At 38.6% G+C, this 24149-nt stretch overlaps 1 protein-coding gene across 1 annotated transcript in view; it reads right to left on the reverse strand.

Annotated features, from left to right (window-relative positions):
* The window catches only part of THSD7B (thrombospondin type 1 domain containing 7B), an 856222-nt gene that overhangs the window by 570748 nt on the left and 261325 nt on the right, over window positions 1-24149 (reverse strand). Inside the window, exon 3 of the mRNA XM_032856149.1 lies at window positions 10562-11372. Within this exon, the coding sequence (XP_032712040.1) occupies window positions 10562-11372 (811 nt within the window). The remainder of the gene's footprint in view (window positions 1-10561; window positions 11373-24149) is intronic.

Here is a 24149-nt window from a genome sequence, read left to right on the forward strand (position 1 = left end):
AGTCCACACCCTAGATGTGGAGAAAGGGGAACACTCCCACTGCTGGTGGGAACGCAAACTGGTACAGCCACTCTGGAAAACAGTATGAAAGTTCCCTAAAAGTTAAAAATGGAGCAATTGCACTACTAGGCATTTACCCCCAAAATACAGATGTAGTGAAAAGAAGGGGTACCTGCACCCCAACATTCATACCAGCAATGTCCACAATAGCCAAAATGTGTAAAGAAGTGAGACGCTCTTCAACAGATGAATGGATAAAGAAGATGTAGTTTATATATACAATGGAATATTACTCAGCCATCAGAAAGGATGAATACTTACCATTATGTTGAGCAAAATAAGCCAATCAGAGAAAGACAATTATCATATGGTTTCACTCATATGTGGAAAACAAGGAATAGAACAGAGGACCACAGGGGAAGGGAGGGAAAACTGAATGGGAATAAATCAGAGAGGGAGACAAACTGAGAGACTCTGAACTCCAGGAGAGTTCATGAGAGACTCTGAATTCCAAGAACCGAACTGAGAGTTATAGAAGTGAGGAGGGTGTGGGGATGGGGTAATAGGGTGATGGGCATTAAGGAGGGCACATGTGATGATGAGCACTGGGTGTTAGATGCAACTAATGAATCGCTGAACACTACATCAAAACTAATGATGTACTATATGTTGGTTAATTGAACAAAATAATAAAAATCAAATAAAATAAAGTCCACATCCTAGGAGAACAGGTTCAATAAAAGATTGAGACCAAATCATAAGCCTATAAAACATTTCCCCCTCTCCAAAATTCAGCATAACATTAATGAGTTTCCAGCTCAATAACAGAAAATTACAATAAAACGAACTTCATGTACCAGACCTTAATTAGGAAGACTTCTCTAAGAAAACTCAAAAAGAAAAGTGAAAAAGGGGAAAAAATAAAACAAGGACAGCTGAAGAAAATTTTAGCTTTTCACCTCTATAACTACAGCAAACTCAGCCTAATCCTAGCCAAATAAAGACAAAATCTCATACTAAAAGCCTGTTTAATTTCAGTTCCTTTTACACAATACACCATGTCCAGCTTTCAACAAAAGAATGCAAGACATACAAAATAATACAAGACATACTAAAAGACAAAGCACACAACTTGAAAAAGAGCAAGCATCAGATTCAATATCAGATATAGCAAAAATTTTGGCATTATCATACTACGAATTTAAAACAACTATGATTAATATGTTAAAAGTCTAGCATAAGAAATTTACACTATGCAATCCTATATATTATGAACAGACAGATGGAAATTCTATGAAAGAATCAAAAAGAAATAAGTTAAAAACACTAAAACAGACATGAAGAATGCCCTTTGATATGTCAATGAACTGGACATAGCTAAGGAAAATATCACTAAGCTTGAAAAAGTGTCAATAGAAACTTCCAAAAGTGAAATATGAAGGAGAAAAAAAAAAGTCATAATAGAGTTATGACAATTACAAATAATGTAACACCTATGTACTAGGAATATCAGAAATGAAAGAAAAGAGAAAGAGAAAGGGAAAGGAAAGAAAGGGAAGGGGAGGGAAGGGAAGAAAAAAAGGAATGTTTGAAGTAATTTTGAGTGAGAAATTTTCCAAAATTAATGACAGACAACCAACCAAAGATTCAGGAAGCTCAGGGAACACAAAGCACAGAATAAACTTAATTAAAAAAAAAAAAAAAACTACACCAGGACATACAATATGTAAAACAGAAAATCAAAGACAAAGAGAATATCTTGAAAAAAGCTGGCAATAGGGGGTTGAAGTGGAAAGGAGAAACACCTTAGCTATAGGGGAGCAAGGATAAGAATTACATCAAATTTCTTTTTCTTTCTTTCTTTTTTATTTTTTTTAAAGGATTTTATTTATTTATTTGACAGAGAGCTAGCACAAGTAGGAGGAACAGCAGGCGGAGGAAGACAGAGAAGCAGGCTCCCTGCCAAGCGGAACAGATAGCCCAATGCTGGGCTGGATTCATGACTTCAGCCTGGATTCATGATTTCAGGCAAAGGCAGAGGGCCTCAGGACTGAGCCACCCAGGCATCCCTACATCAAATGTCTTTTAGGGCCAAAATTAGCAAGACAGGAAACAACATGTGTTGGAGAGGATGTGGAAAAAGGGGAACCCTCTTACACTGTTGGTGGGAATGCAAGTTGGTGCAGCCACTTTGGAGAACAGTGTGGAGATTCCTCAAGAAATTAAAAATAGAGCTTCCCTATGACCCTGCCATGGCACTACTGGATATTTACCCCAAAGATACAGATATAGTGAAAAGAAGGGCCATCTGTACCCCAATGTTTATAGCAGCAATGGCCACGGTCGCCAGACTGTGGAAAGAACCAAGATGCCCTTCAATGGACGAATGGATAAGGAAGATGTGGTCCATACACACTATGGAGTATTATGCCTCCATCAGAAAGGATGAATACCCAACTTTTGTAGCAACATGGACAGGACTGGAAGAGATTATGCTGAGTGAAATAAGTCAAGCAGAGAAAGTCAATTATCATATGGTTTCACTTATTTGTGGAGCATAACAAATAGCATGGAGGACAAGGGGAGATGGAGAGAAGGGAGTTGAGGGAAATTGGAAGGGGAGGTGAACCATGAGAGACTATGGACTCTGAAAAACAATCTGAGGGTTTTGAAGCGGCAGGGGGGCGGGGGTGGGAGGTTGGGGGATCCAGGTGGTGGGTATTGGAGAGGGCACGGATTGCATGGAGCACTGTGTGTGGTGCAAAAATAATGAATACTGTTATGCTGAAAAATTAAAAAATTAAAAAAATAAAAAAACTATTCATGCGGGGCACCTGGGTGGCTCAGCGGGTTAAGCCTCTGCCTTAGGCTCAGGTCATGATCTCAGGGTCCTGGGATCCAGCCCTGTATCAGGCTCTCTGTTCAGCAGGGAGCCTGCTTCCCCCCTCATTCTCTGTCTGCCTCTCTGCCTGCTTATGATCTCTGTCTGTCAAATAAATAAATAAAATCTTAAAAAAAAAAAAAAAGCTAGGGTGTTAATAGTAAACAAAATAAACGAACAAAAACCTATTCATGCAAAAACAGAGTAGAGTGTTGGCAGAAAAAGTCCAACACCATATTATATGCAACTAATGAATCTTTGAACACTACATCACAAACTAATGATGTACTATATGCTGGCTAATTGAACTAACTAAATCAATCAATCAATCAATAAGGTTAAAAATATGCCACATGATCAAATGGATAACAATTTTACAACTGAAGATCCTGGATCAAAATCTCAATGCAAAGGAGGATTCGAAACCTAATAGTTCATCATCATTAGCATTTGCCTAAATAAAAGCACTGATGATAAAAAAAAAAAAAAAAGAAAGAAAAAGAAAAAGAAAAGAAAAATACCCACCAACCCTAAATTCTATATCCAGTGAAATTAACTTTTAAAAGCAGAGACATAAAGACTTTCTCAAACAAAAATTTAGGAAATGTGTCATTAATAGAACTGCCTTGAAAGAAATGTTAGAAAGAAATTCTTTAGAGAGAAGAAAATGGTTCTGGTCAGAAACTTGGAACTACATAAATAAAGAAGGACGGTTAAAGAAGGAATAACTGAAGGTAAAATATTTTATTTTTTCTCATTCATAACTAATCTAATAGATAATAGTTTGTTCAAAATTATAATAACAATGTATTGAGTAATTGTCGGTTATGGGTAGGAGAAATTAATGGCAGCAGTGTTATAAGGGATGGGAGTAAGGGACTGGGAATATTCTGTTACAAGATACTTGTACTATATGTAAAGTAGTACAGTTTTATTTGAAAGTGGACTTGGATTAGTTGTAAATTTACACTGAAAACTCTAGGGTGACCATTGAAAAAGGTAAGGAAAAGAGACTATAATTGATATGTTATGAGTGGAGACAAAATGGCATAATATAAAATGTTCAATTGCATCAGATATAAAAAACCAAAAGAAGTCAAAAAGAGAAACAAAGAACAGGGCAATAAAGAGTAAACAATAAATGTAATAGATATTAATCCAATTATCTAAATAATAATTTTAAGTGTCAATGATACAAATATACCAACTAAAAGACTGAAAATGTCAGAGTGGATTAACCAACAAGACCCAACTGTATATTATCTACATGAAACCCACTTTAAAGACACGGGTAAATTAAAATGTAAGAAGATAGAGAAAGAAATGCCATGCTAAAAGTAATCAAAAGAAAGCTTGAGTTGTTATATTAATTCCAGACGAATCAGAATTCAGAACAAGAAAAATAGTTAGGAGGACACTGGGAAATGGAGAGAAGTGAGTTGGAGGAAATCAGAGGGGGAGACAAACCATGAGAGACTGAGGACTCTGAGAAACAAACTAAGGGTTTTGGAGGGGTGAGGGGTGGGGCGTTGGGTGAGCCTGGTGGTGGGTATTAAGGAGGTCACTTATTGCATGGAGCACTGGGTGTGGTGCATAAACAATTAATCTTGGAACAATGAAAAAAAGAAATAAAATCACAAAAAAAAGATAAAAAAGAAAAACAGGGATATAGAGAGATAATACATAACAACAAAGTGGTCAATTCTCCAAGAATATATACCAATCCTTGATGTGTATGAACCTAAGAAAAGAGCATCAAAATACCTGAGGCAAAAACTGATAGAACTACTAGGAAAAATAGATGAATTCCCTATTATAGTTGGAGACTTCAACACCCCTCAATCAGTAATGGACAGATCCAGCAGGCAGAAAATCAGTAAGGACACAGTTGAACCAAACAGCACCATCAATCAACGGGATATAATTGACACTTACAGAATACTCCACCCAACAATAACGGAATACACATTGTTCTCCACATTATGCAGAACATTCACCAAGACAGACCAAATTTTCAGGCCATAAAATACACTTTAACAAATTTAAAAGAACAGAAATCATATAAAGTATACTCTGAGGACACAACAGAATTAAAATAAAGATCAATAACAGAAATATGGCTGGAGAATCCCCAAATACTTGGGAGACTAAACACCACCCTTTGAAATAATGCATGGGTCAAAGAAGTCACAGGAGAAGTTAAACACTACTTGGAATTAAATGAAAATAAAAATGCAACTAATTAAAATTTGTGGGATGTAGTGAAAGCAATGATAAGAAAGAAATTTATGGCACTGAATTCACACAGTAGAGAAAAAAGAAAATACCTAAAAACAATAACCTAAGCTGCCTTAGAAAACTAGAAAAAGAAGAGCAAATGAAATCCAAAGTAGGCAAACTGAATATAATAAAAATTAGAACTGAGATCAATAAAACTGAAAACATAAAATCAGTAGAGAAATATCTGAAACCAGAAGCTGGTTCTCAAAAACAATCAGTAAAACTGATACACCTCTAGCCAGGTTAACTAAATTAAAAAAAAAAGAAGAAGAAGAAGAAGACGACACTAAGTATTACTATCAGCAATGAAAGAGAGGTCATCAAAAATGATCTCATGGACATTAAAAGGATAATAAAGGAATATTATGAACAAATCTACGCTGAAAAATTTGATAAATTAGGTGAATGGATCAATTCCTTGAAATACACAACCTGCTAAAACTCACACAAAGAAAAATCTATAATAGGAGTAGGTGTATTTCTATTCAAAATTGAATCAATAATTAATAACCTGCTGAAACAGAAAACACCAGATCCCAATGGGTCAACTGTGAATTCTACTAAACAGTCAAGAAAAAACTACACTAATTTGCTGTAATTTATTTCAGAAAATGAAAGCAGAATATACATTTCCCAATTCATTCATGAGACCAGCATTACACTATTACCAAAGACCATACAAGGACATAAGAAAGGAAAACTAATATTCCCATAAACATATATGCAAAAATATATTGACAAAATATTAGCAAATAAAACCCAACATACATAAAAAAATACTACATCATAACCAAATGCAATTTATTCCAGGTATGCAAAGCTGGTTCAACATTCAAAAATCAACTAACACAATCTAACATATATTACAGACTGAAGTAAAATTACACCATCATATCTATACACACAGAAAAAGCACTGGACAAAAACCAAAACCAATGCATGACAAAAATTCTCAGCAAACTAGGAATATAGGGGGAGTTCTTCAACATGATAAAGAATGTTCATGGGGTGCCTGGGTGACTCAGTTAATTGAGTATCCAACTCTTGATTTCAGCTCAGGTCATGATCTCAGGGTCATGAGATTAAGCACCCCCTGCCCACCCCAAATAGGTTCTGCTTGAGTTTCTCTCCCTCTGCCCCTCTCCCTGCTTGCACTCAAGCATATGCTCTTGCTCTCTCTCAAATAAAAAAAGTTTTTTTTAAAAAAGAGAATATCCACAAAAAAAACCCTACATTTAGCATCATTCTTAATTGTGAGAAACCAGATTCTTTCTTGCTAAGATCAGGAATGAGGCAAGGATGTCCATCCTCATCACTCCTATTTGACTTCAAACTGAAAGTCTTAGATAATACAATAAGACAAGAAAAGGAAATGAAAGGACTACAGATTGGAAAGGAGGAAATAAAACTTCTTTTGCCTGCAAATGATATGCTTGCCTACACAGAGAATCCCAAAGAACCTTTATCAACAATAATAACACATAGTCCTGGAACTAGTGATTGTAACAGAATACAAGGTATATAAAAGTCATTTGCTTTCTTGTATACTAGCAATGAAAAATTAGAATTTGAAATTAAAAACTCAATGCATTTGTATTAGCACCAAAATATATGAATTACGTATCAATCTAAAAAATACGTATAAGAGTTACATGACAAAAAGTAAAGAACTCTGATGAAGAAATCAAAGATGTACATAAATGGAGAAATATTCCAGGTACATGGAGAGGAAGACTCAATATTATCAAGATGTTATTTCTTTGCAAATTGCTCCATACACTAAAATCTCAACAAATTATTTTGTAGATATCGAAAAAATTGATTCTGAAGTTTATATGGAAAAACAGAAGACCCAGAACATTCAATACAACATTAAAAAAAGAACAATTCAGAGGACTGACATTACTCAGCTTCAAGACTTACTTTAATGCTTCAGTATTTAACACATTGTTTTACTGGCAAATAGATAGATAGTGGAATAAAGACAGAGAGTCCAGAAACAGATCCACATAAAAACAAATAATCTTTGAAAAAGGAGCAAAAGCAATTCAATAGAGAATGTAGAGTCTTTTTAACAAATGATCCTAAAACAACTGAATATCCACGTTTAAAAAAAATTGAATTCAGACATTGACCTCATTCTTTCCCAAAAATTAGACTGGACAATAGACCTAAATGTAAAATGTGAAACTATAAAACTCCTAGAAAACAATATAGGAGGAAATCTAGTTGATCTTAGGTTTAGGAAACTTACTGTTGTTATTTTAGATGGAACACCAAAGAACAGTCCATGAAAGAAACACTGATAAATTGGACTTCATTAAGATTTTAAAAAAGCAAACAAACTTCTTCTCTGTGCAAGACACTTTTGAAACACTCAAAAGGTAGGCCATCAGTTGGAAGGAAATATTTTCAAAACACATATCTGATAAAGGACTAGTATCCAAAATATACAAAGAATTTGCAAAACTCAACCATAAGAAAACCACTCAAAAAATTGGCAAACGATCGGGACACCTCACCAAGAAAGATAAACAGATGGTAAGTAAGCATATGAAAAGATGCTGAACATCATATGTGATTAAGGAATTGCAAATTAAAACAAGATACCACTACCAAGACACCTATTTAAAAATGGCTAAGATCCAAAACACTGACAATAGCAAATGCTGGCAAGAATGTGAAGCAATGGGAACTCTCACTTATTGCTGGTAGGAATGCAAAATGATACAGCCACTTTGGAAGACAGTTTGGCAGTTTCTTACAAAACTAAACAAACTCTTCTCATAAAATACAGGAATGTGCCCACTGGTATTTTTCCAAATGAGCTGCAAACGTATGTTCACATAAAAAATCTATGAATGTTTATAGAAACTTTTTAACTGCCAGAACTTGGAAGCAACCAAGATGTCCTTCAATAGGTGAATGGATAAGAAATTGTGATATAGCCATGCAACAGAATACTGCTGGAGGAGGTAATCAAGAGGGTGTGACTTCTAGTTGACCCTTGGTCTGGGCCTGGGCAACTGGAGGCTCCTCACTCCCTCCATTGTCCTGGGAATATACGCTCTGTACACAGTGGGAACTTCTCTAATGACGGAGCCGCAAGGGAGTAATGTGTTTTGAGACCATCTGGCCGGTGGGGGGGGGGGGGGGTAATATGTGACTGGCCCCATATAAGGCCTCTATATAAACTTTTAAGATGTGGCAGGTGGGTTCATAGATCTACTCATTTTTGCAGCCACCTAAAACAAGCCTTGTAAGTAAGTTCTCTTGCTGATCAAAATGCCACCTACCAATCTGGAGTGGTCTGCCTCTTTCTTTGGTCTCTTCTTGCCCTGTGTATATGGGGTAGAGGTGGGGGGTAGTTTGTAAACCAACAAACACTATTCAGTGATAAAAAGAACTGAGCTATCAAGCCATGGATATACATGGAGGAACTTCAAATACATATTGTTAAGCCAAAGAAGCCAATAAGAAAAAGGCTAACTACTGTATCATCCCAACTATATAACACTCTGAAAAAGATAAAACCATGCAACCAGTAAAAAGATCATTGAATGTCAGGGAACAGAACTGGGGAGAGGAAAGTTGGGATCAACGGGTGAAGCAGACTTTGGGGCAGTGAAACTATTCTGTACGATACAGTGACAGTGGATACATATCATTATACATGTGTCCAAACCCATAGAATGTGCAATACAGTGAATTCTAATGTAGACTATGGACTATAGTACTATATATTTTTTTAAAGATTTTATTTATCTATTTGATAGAGATTACAAAGTAGTCAGAGAGGCAGGCAGAGAGAGAGGAGGAAGCAGGCTCCCCGCTGAGCAGAGAGCCCGATGCGGGGCTCGATCCCAGGACCCTGGGATCATGACCTGAGCCAAAGGCAGAGGCCTAACCCACTGAGCCACCCGGGCGCCCCTATAGTACTATATTGATATGGCTCATGAATTGTAGCAAATACACTACACTGATGAGAGATGTATGAAACTGTATGTGTGGAGGGGAGTGATGAGAAGATATATGGAAACTGTATTTTCCACTCAATTTCTTTGTAAATCTAAAACCACTCTAAAAAATAAAGTCACCGAATTAAAAAACAAAACACGGCAAAAACAAGCAGCCTAAAAATGAAAACATTCTCTGGAATATTAAGAAAACGTTGTCTACAGAATCCCACACACACATTCAAACAATAATCACCCAAATCATCTGCTTAATCTTTTGGGCTTCACAGGGGCAGGCAATAAAAGGCAGAAAAGCACTTTTCAATGGACTTGCCAATTGCATATGGCATAAATCAGAATGAAGCAGCAAAGACAAAATACGCTCATTTGTGAAGTCAAAAGAAAACAAAACAAAACAAAATCACCACATTACTTTGTTCTTCAATAGCAGAGGTAGTCTTTTGAGCCTCTCCCAGCCAGCTGTGGATTCCAAGAAAACAGTAACTGATGATAATGATTAATTCTAGGGATGAGCGTTTCACTGTTTTATAATTTAAAGCACTAGTGAAAGGTATTTAAATTTGGAAAAAACTTGGTAATATACCAGTGCTTCCGTTTAAGACCTTCTGGGGAAAATTAAACACAACTTTGAGCATATTTCTATATACTTATGTCATGATTTTTTTTGGTACCAGAATTTAAAGTAAAACAGTTACAAATAATTTTTAAGCCTAAACTATCCTTTTTAAAAGTTGTGTCCATTTCCTTTACAGATTTGTAATTCTGTTTATTACTGAGCAAGGTAATATTGTTTTTTCAAATCAATGCCACAGAAAGCATTCATTTGGATGGATTAACTTACTGCCATTATTTCTTAAGAAATAATAATGTATAATTATTAAATAAGTAATAATTATTACTTAGTGCCATTAAGTTAATGGATTAACTTTCTGCCATTATTACTACGATAAAAAATCTACAACTAAAGTGTTAGAGAACCTTCTTAATCATGAACACAAAAGTAAACAAAAACAAATTTTTAAAAAATGAAAGTTGTGAAAATGATAAATGTTTGCCTAACTTACATACCAAGTTTGAGAGTCAACTGGAATTTTTACTATTATAAAGAAGGGCTCAGTCTTTTATTACTGTAGTAACAGTAGAAACCTATTTTAACTGAGTGATATTTTTATAAACCGTGGTAATATATGCCCTATCCTATATAGTTGCACTACTAACTACGGAAGAATTCAGAGCCCTGCCTGGTCTATACTCTGAAATAGTCAAAACTGAAACCGAAAACTTCTCCGATGAAACTTCTAAAAATCCAAATCCCAACCTGGTTATGATGTTCCCTTCATAGGGACTCATAGAGAAACCTTATGAAATTACGTTGTAAAATATCTAGGTGAATCGAAGATAAAAACACCGAAGACCTCTTTACCTTAACATGGCATTTTTCCCGTCACTTCTGGTGCACCAGACCTGCCGGGTTTGAAAACCTATGTCTAAGTCCCAGGGCTTGGAGAGGTGATGTGGCTTGTAACTTTGATGTTGAAAGGTGACTCGCTCCTTTGAATCAGAGCTAAAATCCAGAACAGCTCTTCCACTTAGGTTAATTTCTTTAAGATGTGGCAGTCTACATTTACTCCACGGTCCTACTTTAAGGCTGAAAGTATATTCCTCTTCGCCAAGAGGACAGGAAATGGGAGTGTCACAGGCCCTGGACTCGGTCAGGTTGGGGCACTGAGACCCGCCATAGAGAGGGGGAGCGATGGCTGCCCGCGTCCTGTGCTGCAGTTGCTTCTCACAGCCCTTGCTGCACTCGGACCACGGTGAGAACTCCGATACGATACAATCCCGGGGGCAGGGAATGAGGCAAGCTTGTTCTGTGGGCGGCTGAGGGGCAAAGTGTTCACATATTTCGTTTACGACCCTGGTTCTGTTCAACTTCTGAACGCAGCGCACGGTCCGGTCCTGCAGCCCGTGCTGCGCCGTCACGCACTCCGCGGTCCGAGGCGGGGCTTGGCCGGCGCTGGCGGGAGCGAGCACGCAACGGTGCCAGTCGGAGACCTCCCACTGGAAGAGGTCGCTGTGCCAGTCACACACCCGGAAGCAACTTCTTTCCTTGGGAGGCCTGTTGTTCTCGTCGCAGTTAGATAGGGGACTCGTCCACCCTTCCACGTGGAAACACCACAGCGCGCGACTCTGCACTCCTCCCGGTCCACAGTCGCCCGAACACCTTCCCCAGGGGCCTACGGGCCAAAGACAAAGGAGTCAATTACTGAGGTTCCATGCCGCCATCCACACAAAGATGGGTCAATTTAAACACTTCCCAACACGACCAGTATGAAATTACGGATTTGAGTGGACAATGTAATCTGGTTGTTAAGAGCGTGGACGCCGCATCAGTTTGCCTTTGTTACAATCCCCACTCGGTCTCTAACCAGCAATGTCAACTTGGACCAGTTACTTCCACTTTCTAAGCCTTCGTTTCCTTAACGACCTAAGAGAATAAAAGCACTAACTTGCAGAGCTGTTCTGAGGATCAGTGGTACAAGATGGTGCCAATACACACTTAATAAATGATTGGTATCATTGTAATCATTATGTTTTAAAGCCTATATATCTAACTCAATATTAATACTTCCTAGTTAGACAATGTTTCAATCTAAAAGAAAAGCCCAGGGGCGCCTGTGTGGCTCAGTGGGTTTTAAAGCCTCTGCCTTCCTCTCAGGTCATGATCCCAGAGTCCTGGGATCGAGCCCCACATTGGGCTCTCTGCTCAGCGGGGAGCCTGCTTCCCCCTCTGTGTCTGCCTCTGCCTACTCTCTGTCAAATAAATAAATAAAATCTTTGGGAAAAAAAATAATAAAAGAAAAGCCCTAAATCCAGGATTTTAATAAAGTAGAATTTTTCATGTTTCCAAGCCTTCAGCTCAATACAGCAGGTGGCTCAGAAGAGACCTATGTTTTTAAAAAATGACCTGCCAAAGTATCTTAAATATACTTTCATTTGCTAAATAGGTGTCCCCGCTTTGGGATTTTGCTTGCAGAGTGAATTGCATGAAAAAGAAAATATCTGATGGGAAAGGATACACTAAAAGCAGCAGCAGCACCACTGAACTGCCTATGGAAATTCTGCCCCTCTGACCCCTGAAATATACCCACTTTGATTTCTCATACGTATTAACTCTGGGTCAAGCTTCCAACATTAGTTTGTAATACACCAAACCTTTTAATTAATGAATATGTTTTCATGGGAAAGAGTCCCACAAAGAAAGGGACAGATAAAAGAACATCCATTGATATTTCTCACAGTTTTGCAACTAATCCATAGACCTATCAGGCAACCTTATCCAGAAGGCTGACAATACGTTTCATAAGGATGGCAAGGTATCACATTTTGTGTCAATGGGAAAAGAATACTTTCCTCTCTTTCATTTTACTTAATTGTAACATGAACCTGAGAAAACTTTACCAGCTTAACCATGTAACCTTTGCCCCTGCACTAGGATGTGACAATAAAGGCAATTCACATCCTGAGAAATATTTTAATTTACCTAGGTAAGAGAAAGAAGGTGCAGTCTTTCTCTCTTCCCCCAAACCTGATCAAACACCCAAAACTTCATGAAATGTGTTTTTATGCACATCCATAATATCTTTAGGAACAGGAAATGTGTATGGAGTACATCCCACTTAGGAAGAGACATATACATCCCCAGAGATACAGGTATCTGAAGTTGTGGTCAATATGCTGCAGTGAGGATCTCTCACTTTTAAAGCGCAGGACAAGTGTTCTTCCTCACAGAGTTGTCTGGATATGTAGACCTACTTGCCAATGGTTTCTGTCACTTTATGAGTGAGATTAACATAGAAAATACCCTCATGTCCTTTCAGTGTCCCCATCCTGGAGTTTCTTCTTGCTGAAGTAGACAGAGGAGTTTCATTGAAGTAAGTCCTTTTACCCATAGAAATGCCCTTGACGCCTGGGTGGCTGTCGTTGAGCATCTGCCTTTTGCTCAGGTCATAATCCCAGGGTCCTGGGTTGAGCCCTGCATCAGGCTCCCTGCTCAGTGGGAAGCCTGCTTCTCCCTCTTCCACTCCCCCTGCTTGTGTTCCCTCTCTCACTGTCTCTCTCTCTCTGTCAAATAAATAAATAAAATCTTAAAAAAGAAAGAAAGAAAGAAAAAGAAAGGAAGAGAAAGAAAAGAAAAGAAAAGAAAAGAAAAGAAAAGAAAAGAAAAGAAAAGAAATGTCTTTGACTTTACCCACACATTGCCCAGGCGCAGTGTCCCAGCAATGACTGCTCCTGGGCACAGTAAATGCGCATAAAAAAATGGTACTCTCAGCACAAACTGATTTCATCAACTGCCCACAATTCTGGTAATTTACTCCTCGATCACCCACAATTTTGTGCTTTGTTAATTGAGATGTTCATTGCTACATGAAAGTCATTTACAGACTTCATGTGTCCAGATGTTCTGGAGCAATCTCAGTTCAAGTATGCCATTCCTTGTCCATCATGTCATACTACACATGCAAATTTTCATTACTGTCAAAAAAAAAAAAAATCGCCAGGGTTACTCAGTAAAGAAATACTTCCAAAAATACATCCTTGTAACAAACTTTAAAATCTAAAGCCAGTTTTGAATAACATAAAACGGCTACTGGATGAAATTGAAAGTAGCTCTTTTTGAAAGTACTAGGTTTCTAAATAATGGCGGTCTGCATATCTTTATTTTTTAACGTATCAAATACATACAATTTTCCCCTTAGGACTTTTTGTGTAAAGAAAGAAAGACCAGAGAAATCAAACCATTTCTAACCAATCTGAAAAGGCTGATATTAAATTTAATTCATCTAGAACATCTTACAAAGTGATCTTTATTCTTACTTTTAAAGCATTTTACTAACACATTTTCTTATAAAATGTTTCCTTCTTGTAAGTTTTTCAACTACTTTCAAAATTGTTAAGGTAGCTATTTTTTCATTATTTGAAATCATTAATATTTTAAACCTTATACATTACTATCCTTCACTTAGCCTTCACATTCTTTGTCTATATAGAAATGCATCAAACAGCAAAAATTTTCTTAGATCAAGGGAAGACAAAATATAACTATTAAGAAGTAATTATCACCATTTGTTAAGGGCTAGCAGTGCTGTGCTAGGCTTGGATAGTACTAGAGGACTGTTACATATTCAAGAATTTTACCAGGTGGTTGTTAAATCATTCATACTTTGAAATCAACCATGATGAGAGTATTTACACCACACTACAAATCAAGGCAAATCAAGACATTTAAAAAACAAACAAACTGAAGAGTTGGTTTGTCATATACCCCTAGTGATTTGCCCAGTTCCTTCCTATTCCTACAACAGTCCTCTGACATGGGGCTAGAATGCTTATTTCACCAGTTGGGGAAACGAAGCTCAGAGCAGTTATAAAGCACATCCAAGGTTACACAGCTAGTTCGGGGCAGACTAGAGTGGGACTCCAGATCTGTGAGACTCTAAGCATGGGCTCTTGCCCTGCATTTGAAAAGAGTCTTTTCCAGGGTGTGCATTAGTATACGCAATCCTAACATCACAAGGCAGATCTGTTTCTTAGCTTAGCTATGATCCCTCTGATCTGTTCCTTTGAAAATGAGTACAAGTAATCAAGGTAGTATGTGAGCAACAATTTCCCCCTCCTAGCCCTGGAAATGCTGATAAGCACTAGTCAGTACATTTAGGAAAGCACAGTCAGGGGAGAATAGTTTCTCCTCATGTTAAAAGCAAATGTTGCAGGGACGCCTGGGTGGCTCAGTTGGTTAAGCAGCTGCCTTCGGCTCAGGTCATGATCCCAGCATCCTGGGATGGAGTCCCACATTGGGCTCCTTGCTCAGCGGGGAGCCTGCTTCTCCCTCTGCCTCTGCCTGCCACTCTGCCTGTGCTCACTCTCTCTGACAAATAACTAAATAAAATCTTTAAAAAAAAAAAAAGCAAACTTTGCAGACAACTGAACAAGGTGTAAGTAACATGCAAATACAAAGTGAATTGTGTACACTTGGAATAAATGAAAAACAAATTGCAAACAAGATATACAAGATGGAGACCAGACCTCTCAGCAATTAACCTGCAATACTATAATTTGCATTTCTCGGGCACACAGAAAAAAATGTGTTCCATGATTTATTCAGTTGTGTTTGCCTATGAACTTTAAACATACACACTAGTGAAAATCACATAGCCCTGAGGGATTTTTGCCATTTCAGAAAACATGCATATTGAAGTAAAATGTGAACTACAGTTTGAGAAATCTTGTTTCCCTTGTCCAAGCTCAGAAATAGAACATATTAAAGTTTTGAGCAATTGCATGGAGAAAATGAATATCACCTTTAAACTTTCCACATACATAAAATGTGATTATAGTCACAATATATATCTGAGATAAATAATCTAAAGAAACATATAGGAAACCCATGCTTTTAAACATCAATCATTTTTAAGATTTTGTTTCTTCTGACAGAGAGAGATTGAGCACAAGCAGGGGAAGAGGCAGAAGGAGAGGGAGAAGAAGACTTCCCACTGAGCAGGAAGCATGATTTGGGGATCCACGACTCTGGGATCATGACCCGAGTCAAAGGCAGACGCTTAACTGAGCCACCCAGGTGCCCCATATTTGGTATTTCTTAATTGAAAACAGGTCCCAAGTAATACAAATAAAACAAAATTTAGAACCAGTAAAGGATTAAAAGTTTAATTAGACATAATATGCATTTAAACTAAAACCCATGCTGTGTTACATTCTCAGAAAATACTTCAGTGGTATAATAGGAATAATAATTCAGTACTTGTTTACCTGGACCAACATTATATAAAAATACCATCCACCTGCAAGTCACTACCTTTTCTGTGCGATAAACACAGTTTCATTGGAATGAACAGCTAAATATTTTAAATCACATCAGTTTTAATTAACATGTTAACATTTTGGTTTAGAAGTAAAATCTTTGGATGCAAAAGGGTGGCATGGATGAATTCTTGAACCGCATTCACATTTAAGACGCTGTGATTCCTTTTTTTTTTTTTCCTGCCTGTGTTTTTGCAGAAAGTGCAAATATGTGGATGCTCTAATGTAATATTCCCCTAGAAGCAGAAAAGTGCTGGCATGTTTTATTCTCTTAATTAAGTTACCCTTAAGTGGATTAGTTGAGATGAATGTATCTCCCAATCTAAATCATCATATTGAAGACGACCTGCTGGGTGCCTGAATTTTAGGTGTGGCATTCTCTAAAATGCCTACAACAAAGGAAAAAGGGAACTTAAGTGGTCAGAGAGAACAAACACATTCTGGTTTTTGCACAGCATTTGCCACCATTTGAGGCAGCAACCCTGACTTAATACCATTCATGCAATAGGAAAAGAGGTTTATTTTACTGTGCATTTTTTTTTCAACCACAGCTTTTATTATCCTGACATTGCTTTATTTTTAACTTGGGCAATGGGGTTGAGGCATGAAAGGAATGTGAATGCAAAGCTTTAATATCTTAACCAAATTATCCGTAGATAATTACTATACCAAAGCACTCATAAACCTCAACACTGAAATAAAATAACATTGACTCACTGGTAAGATGTCTCACCTCCAAGAAATAGCTTGAAATTTATGTAGTAGCTTTTACTTCCTAAAAAGCCTTCTCCTCTAGTGTGGAGTAATTAAAGTAATGCTTCCCTTGCACAGTAGACAAATATCTAAGAAATCACACTTTCTAAAATAAATCAAAGAACCCAAAGAATGAGAAAAGAGTAGCATCTGAGCATTCATTCACTAAAATAACAATTACTCATCAGCTGCTATTTGACAAGTAGTGTTTTAGAGTCTGGAAATATAAACAAGACACCAAGTATCTCTTACAATATCTGTGTGCTAAATGTAATGCCATTTTCCTCCTGACAAGGACATCTGTCTATTCTGCAGGCCTACCTACACTTACTTCGTACACAGTTGAACACTGAATGTATTGGTTCCCAGAGCTCATTAGACCTAACGCAGCAAACCAGAAACTGAGAGGGACCACTGGAGGCAGGGACACGTCTAGAAGCCAGAAGAGATGGCCATTTTCAAGTCTGCATTTTTGAATTTATAGTCTTTATTAATTAATTAATAGAAGAGAATGCTCAAAGCCATGCAGCACGTCCCAAACTTACAGAGAAAACCTGTTCATTTTATATATATACATATGTGCATATGTATGTGTGTATATATATATATAACTATATTACTATATATATATATTACTGAGTTATGCATTGGATATCAAGAGAAACACATGGAAAATGGAAAAAAATTTCAAATGAGAAAAAATTAAAACCATAATGTATTTTATTTTAAAAAGTCCATTGTAGTTTTTACAGGAACCAAAAAAATCCTATATTAATACTAAAACTATTTTCAAAACATATCTGTGGCCTGAAGGATATGTGTGCTAAAGTATTCCAATAATTCTCATTGGAAAATTTTAACAGCAACAGTTCAGAGCTAACAAATGTAACTTCATTTTCAAAGGTACAAAGATTTACTTTTGAAGACAGTTTATGAGTCCACGCGAGGACACCGCGGAGCATTCAGACTGAATATTTATACTTCCAGAAAGCATAAAGCATTGTTACTAACATTCCAGGCTCTTTCTGGATGATTGTGTTTTTGTTTGACGCCTAACAGCACGTTCTAAGTCCATTTCATCTTTGTGGACAGATGTCTCTGACTGAAAAGCAAAGTGCCTCTGTTACTTATCATTTATGATTACAAATTATTAGTTGCCAGTGGCTAGAACATCCATTAAAAGTAGCTTGACAGCAAAGCAGATTACAAATATATCTGAAAGACTCATCAGCTAATGCAAACGCCACAGAGACAGAAAACCACCTTTTAAAAATTGTTTATCAATATTCCTGGTTTGAATTCTACTTTCTAAAACTTCTGAAGCCTAAAAGGAAATCTCAAACCTCATATTCTTCACCGCATTCTGACATAAAGTGGGTGCTTTCCGATCACTAAAACCTATGGCCTGCTAACTGCCTCAAACGTGGGAAGGAAAAGGTAATGTGACAGCCAAAGGCTTTTGGAGGAGGAAACGAAGCCCAGACAAACCCAATGGGTTGCCCAAGGTCACACAGTCATTTGGAGCAGAAAGGGGATGGACAGTTCCATTCCAGACACCCCGTCCAGTGATCTTAACACTATATCATGCTGGCTTCTGTTGTAACATCCTAAGACTGCAAGGGAAGAGTAAGGGCTCTGTAAATGGTTGTGACCCAAGATGTGTGGGAGGGAAAGGAGGAAAAACATAAAAATAAGTAGAAATTACATAAAGACAGTAAAACACAAGCAACGAGCACCTGTGAATGTTGAGAGTTTTCAGTCTCCTGCACCTGGAGTTCTTCCCAGGGGCCCTTCACAATGTGTTATGTGACATGGAATCTTTTCTGCCTTTGCATGCTTGAGAACACAGACTAAGCTACTGTTCAAGAACATAAAGAAACTATAGGGGGGTCACCTGGGTGGCTCAGTCCCTTGAGCATCTGCCTTAGGCTTGGGTCATGATCCCAGGGTCCTGGGATGGAGTCCTACATCAGACTCCCTGCTCAGCAGGGAGCCTGTTTTTCCCTCTGCCTGTTGCTCCCCTTGTTTGTGTGCTCTCTCCCTCTCTCTTTCTCCGACAAATAAATAAATAAAATCTTTAAAACAAACAAACAAACAAACAAAGTCCAAGCATTAGAGCACAAATGAAGCCCTGGCACTGATAAGGAATTCTCTATCCCTGGAGTAACTATAACAAATAATAATAATAACATTGTTTTGAACACCTACCATCTTCCCAATACCATATGTACATTGTTGATATTGGTCTGCTTTGCTAGATGAGACCATCAGAGCATGAGGTTAAAGAACATGTAACATGAGGTTAAAGAACAGGTAAACAATTCCTGAGGGCGCCTGGATGGCTCAGTCGGTTAAGCGTCCAACTCTGGATTTTGGCTCAGGTCACCATCTCAGGGTCGTGAGATCAGTCCTACATCAGGCTCCGCACTGGATGTTGAGTCTGCTTAAGATTCTCTCTCACCCCCTCCCTCCCTCCTACCCCTCCCTCCACTCTAAAAATAAACAAATAAGTAAAAATAAACCAGGTTAAACAGCTCAGGAGCCCTGACACTGGCCTCTCTAGTTCTATCTACTCCATGCGTTTTCTTCACAACAACTGCAGTTCAACTACTTTTAGCAGCCATATCTCTTGAACAAATGAAGCCTTGCAATGCCCATTAGATATACTATATTTAGAAGAGGGTCTTTTCTGGGCACAGCTGGTTTGAGGGGCTCAGGGCAAAGCCACTCCTCTCTTGCCTGAACCCCTTCTCCTCTGCGTTGGTCTCAGCTCAATGGCATGGCTCCAGAACTCCTGGGGCTGGGACACTTGTCAACAAATATTTATGGGGTGTTCTCATCCCATAAATATGGCTCCACTCAACTTTGACTTTACTTACAATAAATGCTTCAGCAAAGCCCTCGAGATTCCCTGGAGAAGCAGAAGAAAATGATTTACGCAGCTGTTTGGTATCAGTTAAGTGGAAAAGGCAAGGCAGAAAGAGAGGAAAGCTGGATCCCACATGATGTTCTTCTGAAGGACTTTCTCTCTTAGCTTATTGGCCACTCAGGCAGTGACTAAACTTCAGGAGGGCCAGAAATTTGTTTGCTTTATACTTCACAGAAAGCGAACTGGAACAGGTGCTTAGGAGGCTGAAATTAAGTCATGCTCCTCCCCCTCCAAAAAAAAGAATAAAGTGCTATTTCCACAGTGAATAATCAATACATGTTGGGCTTGATAAAGGAGGTCTTTTTTACTGTTGCCTTAGAGGTTCACTGGAAAAGCAACAATGTTGAGATACGTAAGTAGACTTTAAAAATACATGAAGCAAAAGGGCAGGGTGGCATCCATTTTATTTATCATTAAGCAACTCAAGGATTAATTTTGCCTATGATAAAAATTGCACTAGAGCATACTTGAGATGATATTTTTTTCTTAGTAATTTCAATTCTCTAACAGTTACATGGAGTATATCTGCTTCTCAATACATCTCCTCTCTAATAGCAGATATTCGTGGTGAACCAGCAAGAGAGAACAAAACATAAGCTACATTTGAGTGGACAAACCATCTAGTTCATCCAATTTTTTCTTCCCAAAGGAATAATTATTTCAGTTTTGAAACAGCAATTTTAAGACTACTTGAGATTCTCGTCATCTGAAAAATAACTTCCAAGTTACAGATTTGAAAAAATACCTGAGAAACAGCAGATCCGTGGCATAATCACAGTATTATTTTCTATCTAGAAACACTAGAAATACCTATTTATCCTATATAGTCTAACAAAGAGCCTAAGGATTCTATTTACAAAAAGCATCCAATCAACCACCTATCAGTTTTGCTTCCTAAACATCAATCCAATCTGGCCATGTTTCTTCATCCCAGTGTCACCCACCCTCGCCCAAATCACCACCTTTCTTGTATTAAAAAAAGGAGTAGCCTCTTGACTGGCCTTCTAGCATGTACGCCCCCACCCCCACTGCACCCTGGCATCAATCCTTTCTCCATACTATAGATATATATCTTTTAAAAATTCAAATTTGTACCCCTTTGGTTGCAGCATACCATCTATATGGCATTCTATGCTTATAGCTCAACCATAGCTTCCCATTCTTCTCAAAATAAAGAAAAGAATTTTAACATGACATGAAAGTGCCTACCTGATCTGGCCCCTTCCCACCCCCTTCACTTCCGGTCACCTGGGCCACCCACATTCGCTTGCTGCTCTGCCGTCATATGGGCCATCTTTCCATTCCTCCACTGCTCCAGCTTCCTTGCCATACCTGGGCAGGCACATATACTATTCCTCGAGCCAGATCACATGCTCCACGCTCTACTGCCAAAGTGATTCCTTCTCACTCTATCTTAAGTCACTTTCTTAGGGAACCCTTCCCTACACTCCAGCACTACTTTACTCCTCTACAAAACACTCATCACACTTGCAATTACAAATCCAACTATGTAATTTAAACTTTGTCTCTCCCGCTTTATTCTAAACTCTGTGATGGCAGAAACAGATCGGTCCTACTCACCACTCTATTCTCAGCACTAACCTAGTGCTTGGCATATGGGTAGCCTCCCACCAATTATCGAAGCTGGAGCAAACAGCATTGTAGGAAGCAGAATCGTGCCTAAATAGAACTAAGAGTAATGTCACCACCGGAAACTCATCACACAAATGAGTTGATGGTTTTGCCCAAATGAGAGGAAAAAAAAAAAAACAAAGCAAAACAAAAAACGTCTGTTCTGTGTTTCCTTAGCATATGTTTGAAGGAAGAAATCCTCAGCGTGATGCCCAATAGAATTCTTAAGTAACTGTTTTCCACAACCCTGCTTGTAATGTCCATTATTCTTTGTTGCAACTCTCTGGGCCCCGTCTTTCCAGACTCCACAAAGCCCCCGCACTGAGGAATGGGGTACCCAGTCTTCTCATGATTAGCATGCTAATTTTACCACTAATAAATACACAAGTCTGCAGAAATAACTTTGACCTCAGACACAGGTCTCATCCAAATATTCTAATTGACCCAGGAAGTTGACTCAACAAATAAGACTACGATTATCACTGTTCCTCAGAGGATTCAAATCTTTTTTTTTTTCCCCCCTCAGAGAATCACGTATCAGATCCTATCATCCCAGCCTACCATTCACAAAACTAAAAAGTGGCCAGGGATGAAATGATCACGTGGTTACAATTTCAGTATAATAACAGCAACAGCAGTACCCCAGGCACTGTGGACAGACACTGTGCACAACACTTTTTTTTTTTTTAAATAAAGCAGTTTTATTTTTTTTTAAAAGACTTTATTTATTTATTTGACAGAGAGAGATCACAAGTAGGCAGAGAGGCAGGAAGGGAAGCAGGCTCCCTGCTGAGCAGAGAGCCCGACGTGGGACTCAATCCCAGGACCCTGAGATCATAACCTGAGCTGAAGGCAGCGGCTTAACCCACTGAGCCACCCAGGCGCCCAAGTGCACAACACTTTTAACAATCATGTCACTCAGTCCTCAATGCAGCCTTGCAAAGTAAATTAATTTTCAGAATTCCCAGATGCCTTAAATTTCCAATTTCAGAAAAATTGGCAGAAGAAATGAAAAGAGAGTGAATGTGATCACTGTAGAGTTTGTTGATATGATTACATTCTCTAACACCCAGGAAAAGACCTAAAAGGGAAGGGTCTGGAAAGTGCACTGAAAGATTGTTCATCTGGAACACTCCTCTGCCTGAGGAGGGGAACATGAAGAACGAGAGGAGTAGAAGGAATAGAAGGAAATCCAAGAACTCTGCCAGGATGCAGGTTCCTGGCTGGACTCTGAAGTATTCTGTGTAAAATGTCTTTGTTTTCAAACCCTAGTGAAAGCTTTGAGTGGGACTGTTATGCTGAGGGGTCGAGTTTGGGTCAGAGACCGAGTCCCCACCTTTGTGTGGGGTTGGGGGAGGGGAAAAACATATTTAAGAAGTACATTTTGTTTACAGAAACACAGATTTTAATTAGAAGTTGATGGGAAGACACTTCTTTTGGAAGAGTTTTTTTTTTTAAGAGAGACTGTGCATGTGTGCAGAGTTGGGGTGTCAGGGCGGGGAGGGACAGGGGGACAGGGAGGGGCAAAGAGAGAAGGAGAGAGAATTTTAAGCAGATTCCCCACTGAGCACAGAACCCCACACAGGGCTGGATCTCAGGACCCTGAGATCATGAACTGAACTGAAATCAAGAGTTGGACACTTAAACAACTGAGTTACCCAGGTGCCACTTGAGAACACTTTTGAGAGCTAGCACAGATAGCCTAACAAGATTGTGCCTTTTGGGTTGCCAGAAGTCTTGTCCATAAGGTTATGCCAGATGTTTCTGAGGGAAGAATGGCCTTCCCTTGACACATACCTCCTAGCTCAAAAATAAAAGCTTCCTTCCTGCCCCTTTCTTCTGTCTGCAATGAGACTGATAAGAATAAAGATGTTGGTGTTAGTAACAGAGACAGAGAGACCATGTATCTTGCTTCTCCAGAGAGGAAATGGCAGCCTGGGGTGTCCAGGCAGAGAAAGCCACCGCCACCGAGCACCTCCTACAGATCCAAGGCCTCAGGACAGTGGGAAAGCAGCACAAAGGACAAAATACAGCACAGAATTCTAGAGAGGACAGCCAGCCTGCCAGGAATAAGGACCTTCTAGGTGATGACCAGTATGAACAGATAAGGAATTGGTGGACCTCCCAAAGAAAAAGTGGGGACCCTGCTGGTAAGAAGAGTTCCAAATAAATAACCAAACTAAGTTAAACAAAATTATATTTCTTGTACACCTAAAGTTTTAGCTGAGATGAGTACCCACTATAATAATCACCACGACATATAATAATTGAAGGGAATCAGAGAAGCAATAATGAACATATCCCCTACCAGCCCAAGAGATGACAGCCCCATAGGACATTCAAGCCCTTGGCTCAAAAACACACTGAGAAAATCCATCCTCATTACCCTTTTCTAGCCGAGTGAGCAGAAGGCAGCAGCCTGAAGCCTGTGTCAACCCTTTTTAGCCTCCTCCTCTCCTGCATGGCTGGAATTTCCCAGGGTGCTTTGTGCGAATCCAATTTACAATGAAAGTGAATTGAGGAAATGTCATCTGAGTTATGGGGGTAGTCTACATTTACATAATGAAAATAATTATGGTAAAGTAGCATTTATCATTTGATAGACTTAATGTTAGTACACAGATGATTAAAAAAAAAAAAACTGCTGAATTTTAACAGCTTCTGGGGATAAGGAAGGACTGAGCTGCCTTCCGGCCTTTCCTACAGAAATCACTTCATCTGATTCCAGTCGAAGATAACATACCGTCATTCAGGAAATCCCAAAATGTGTTCATTGGAACAGCTGCATCCTCTGAGATCAGTACGCAGAGAGGAGCACTGT

This window comes from Lontra canadensis, unplaced genomic scaffold, assembly GCF_010015895.1.
Source record: "Lontra canadensis isolate GAN:19392208 unplaced genomic scaffold, GSC_riverotter_1.0 scaffold11, whole genome shotgun sequence".
In the NCBI taxonomy this organism is placed as follows: domain Eukaryota; kingdom Metazoa; phylum Chordata; class Mammalia; order Carnivora; family Mustelidae; genus Lontra; species Lontra canadensis.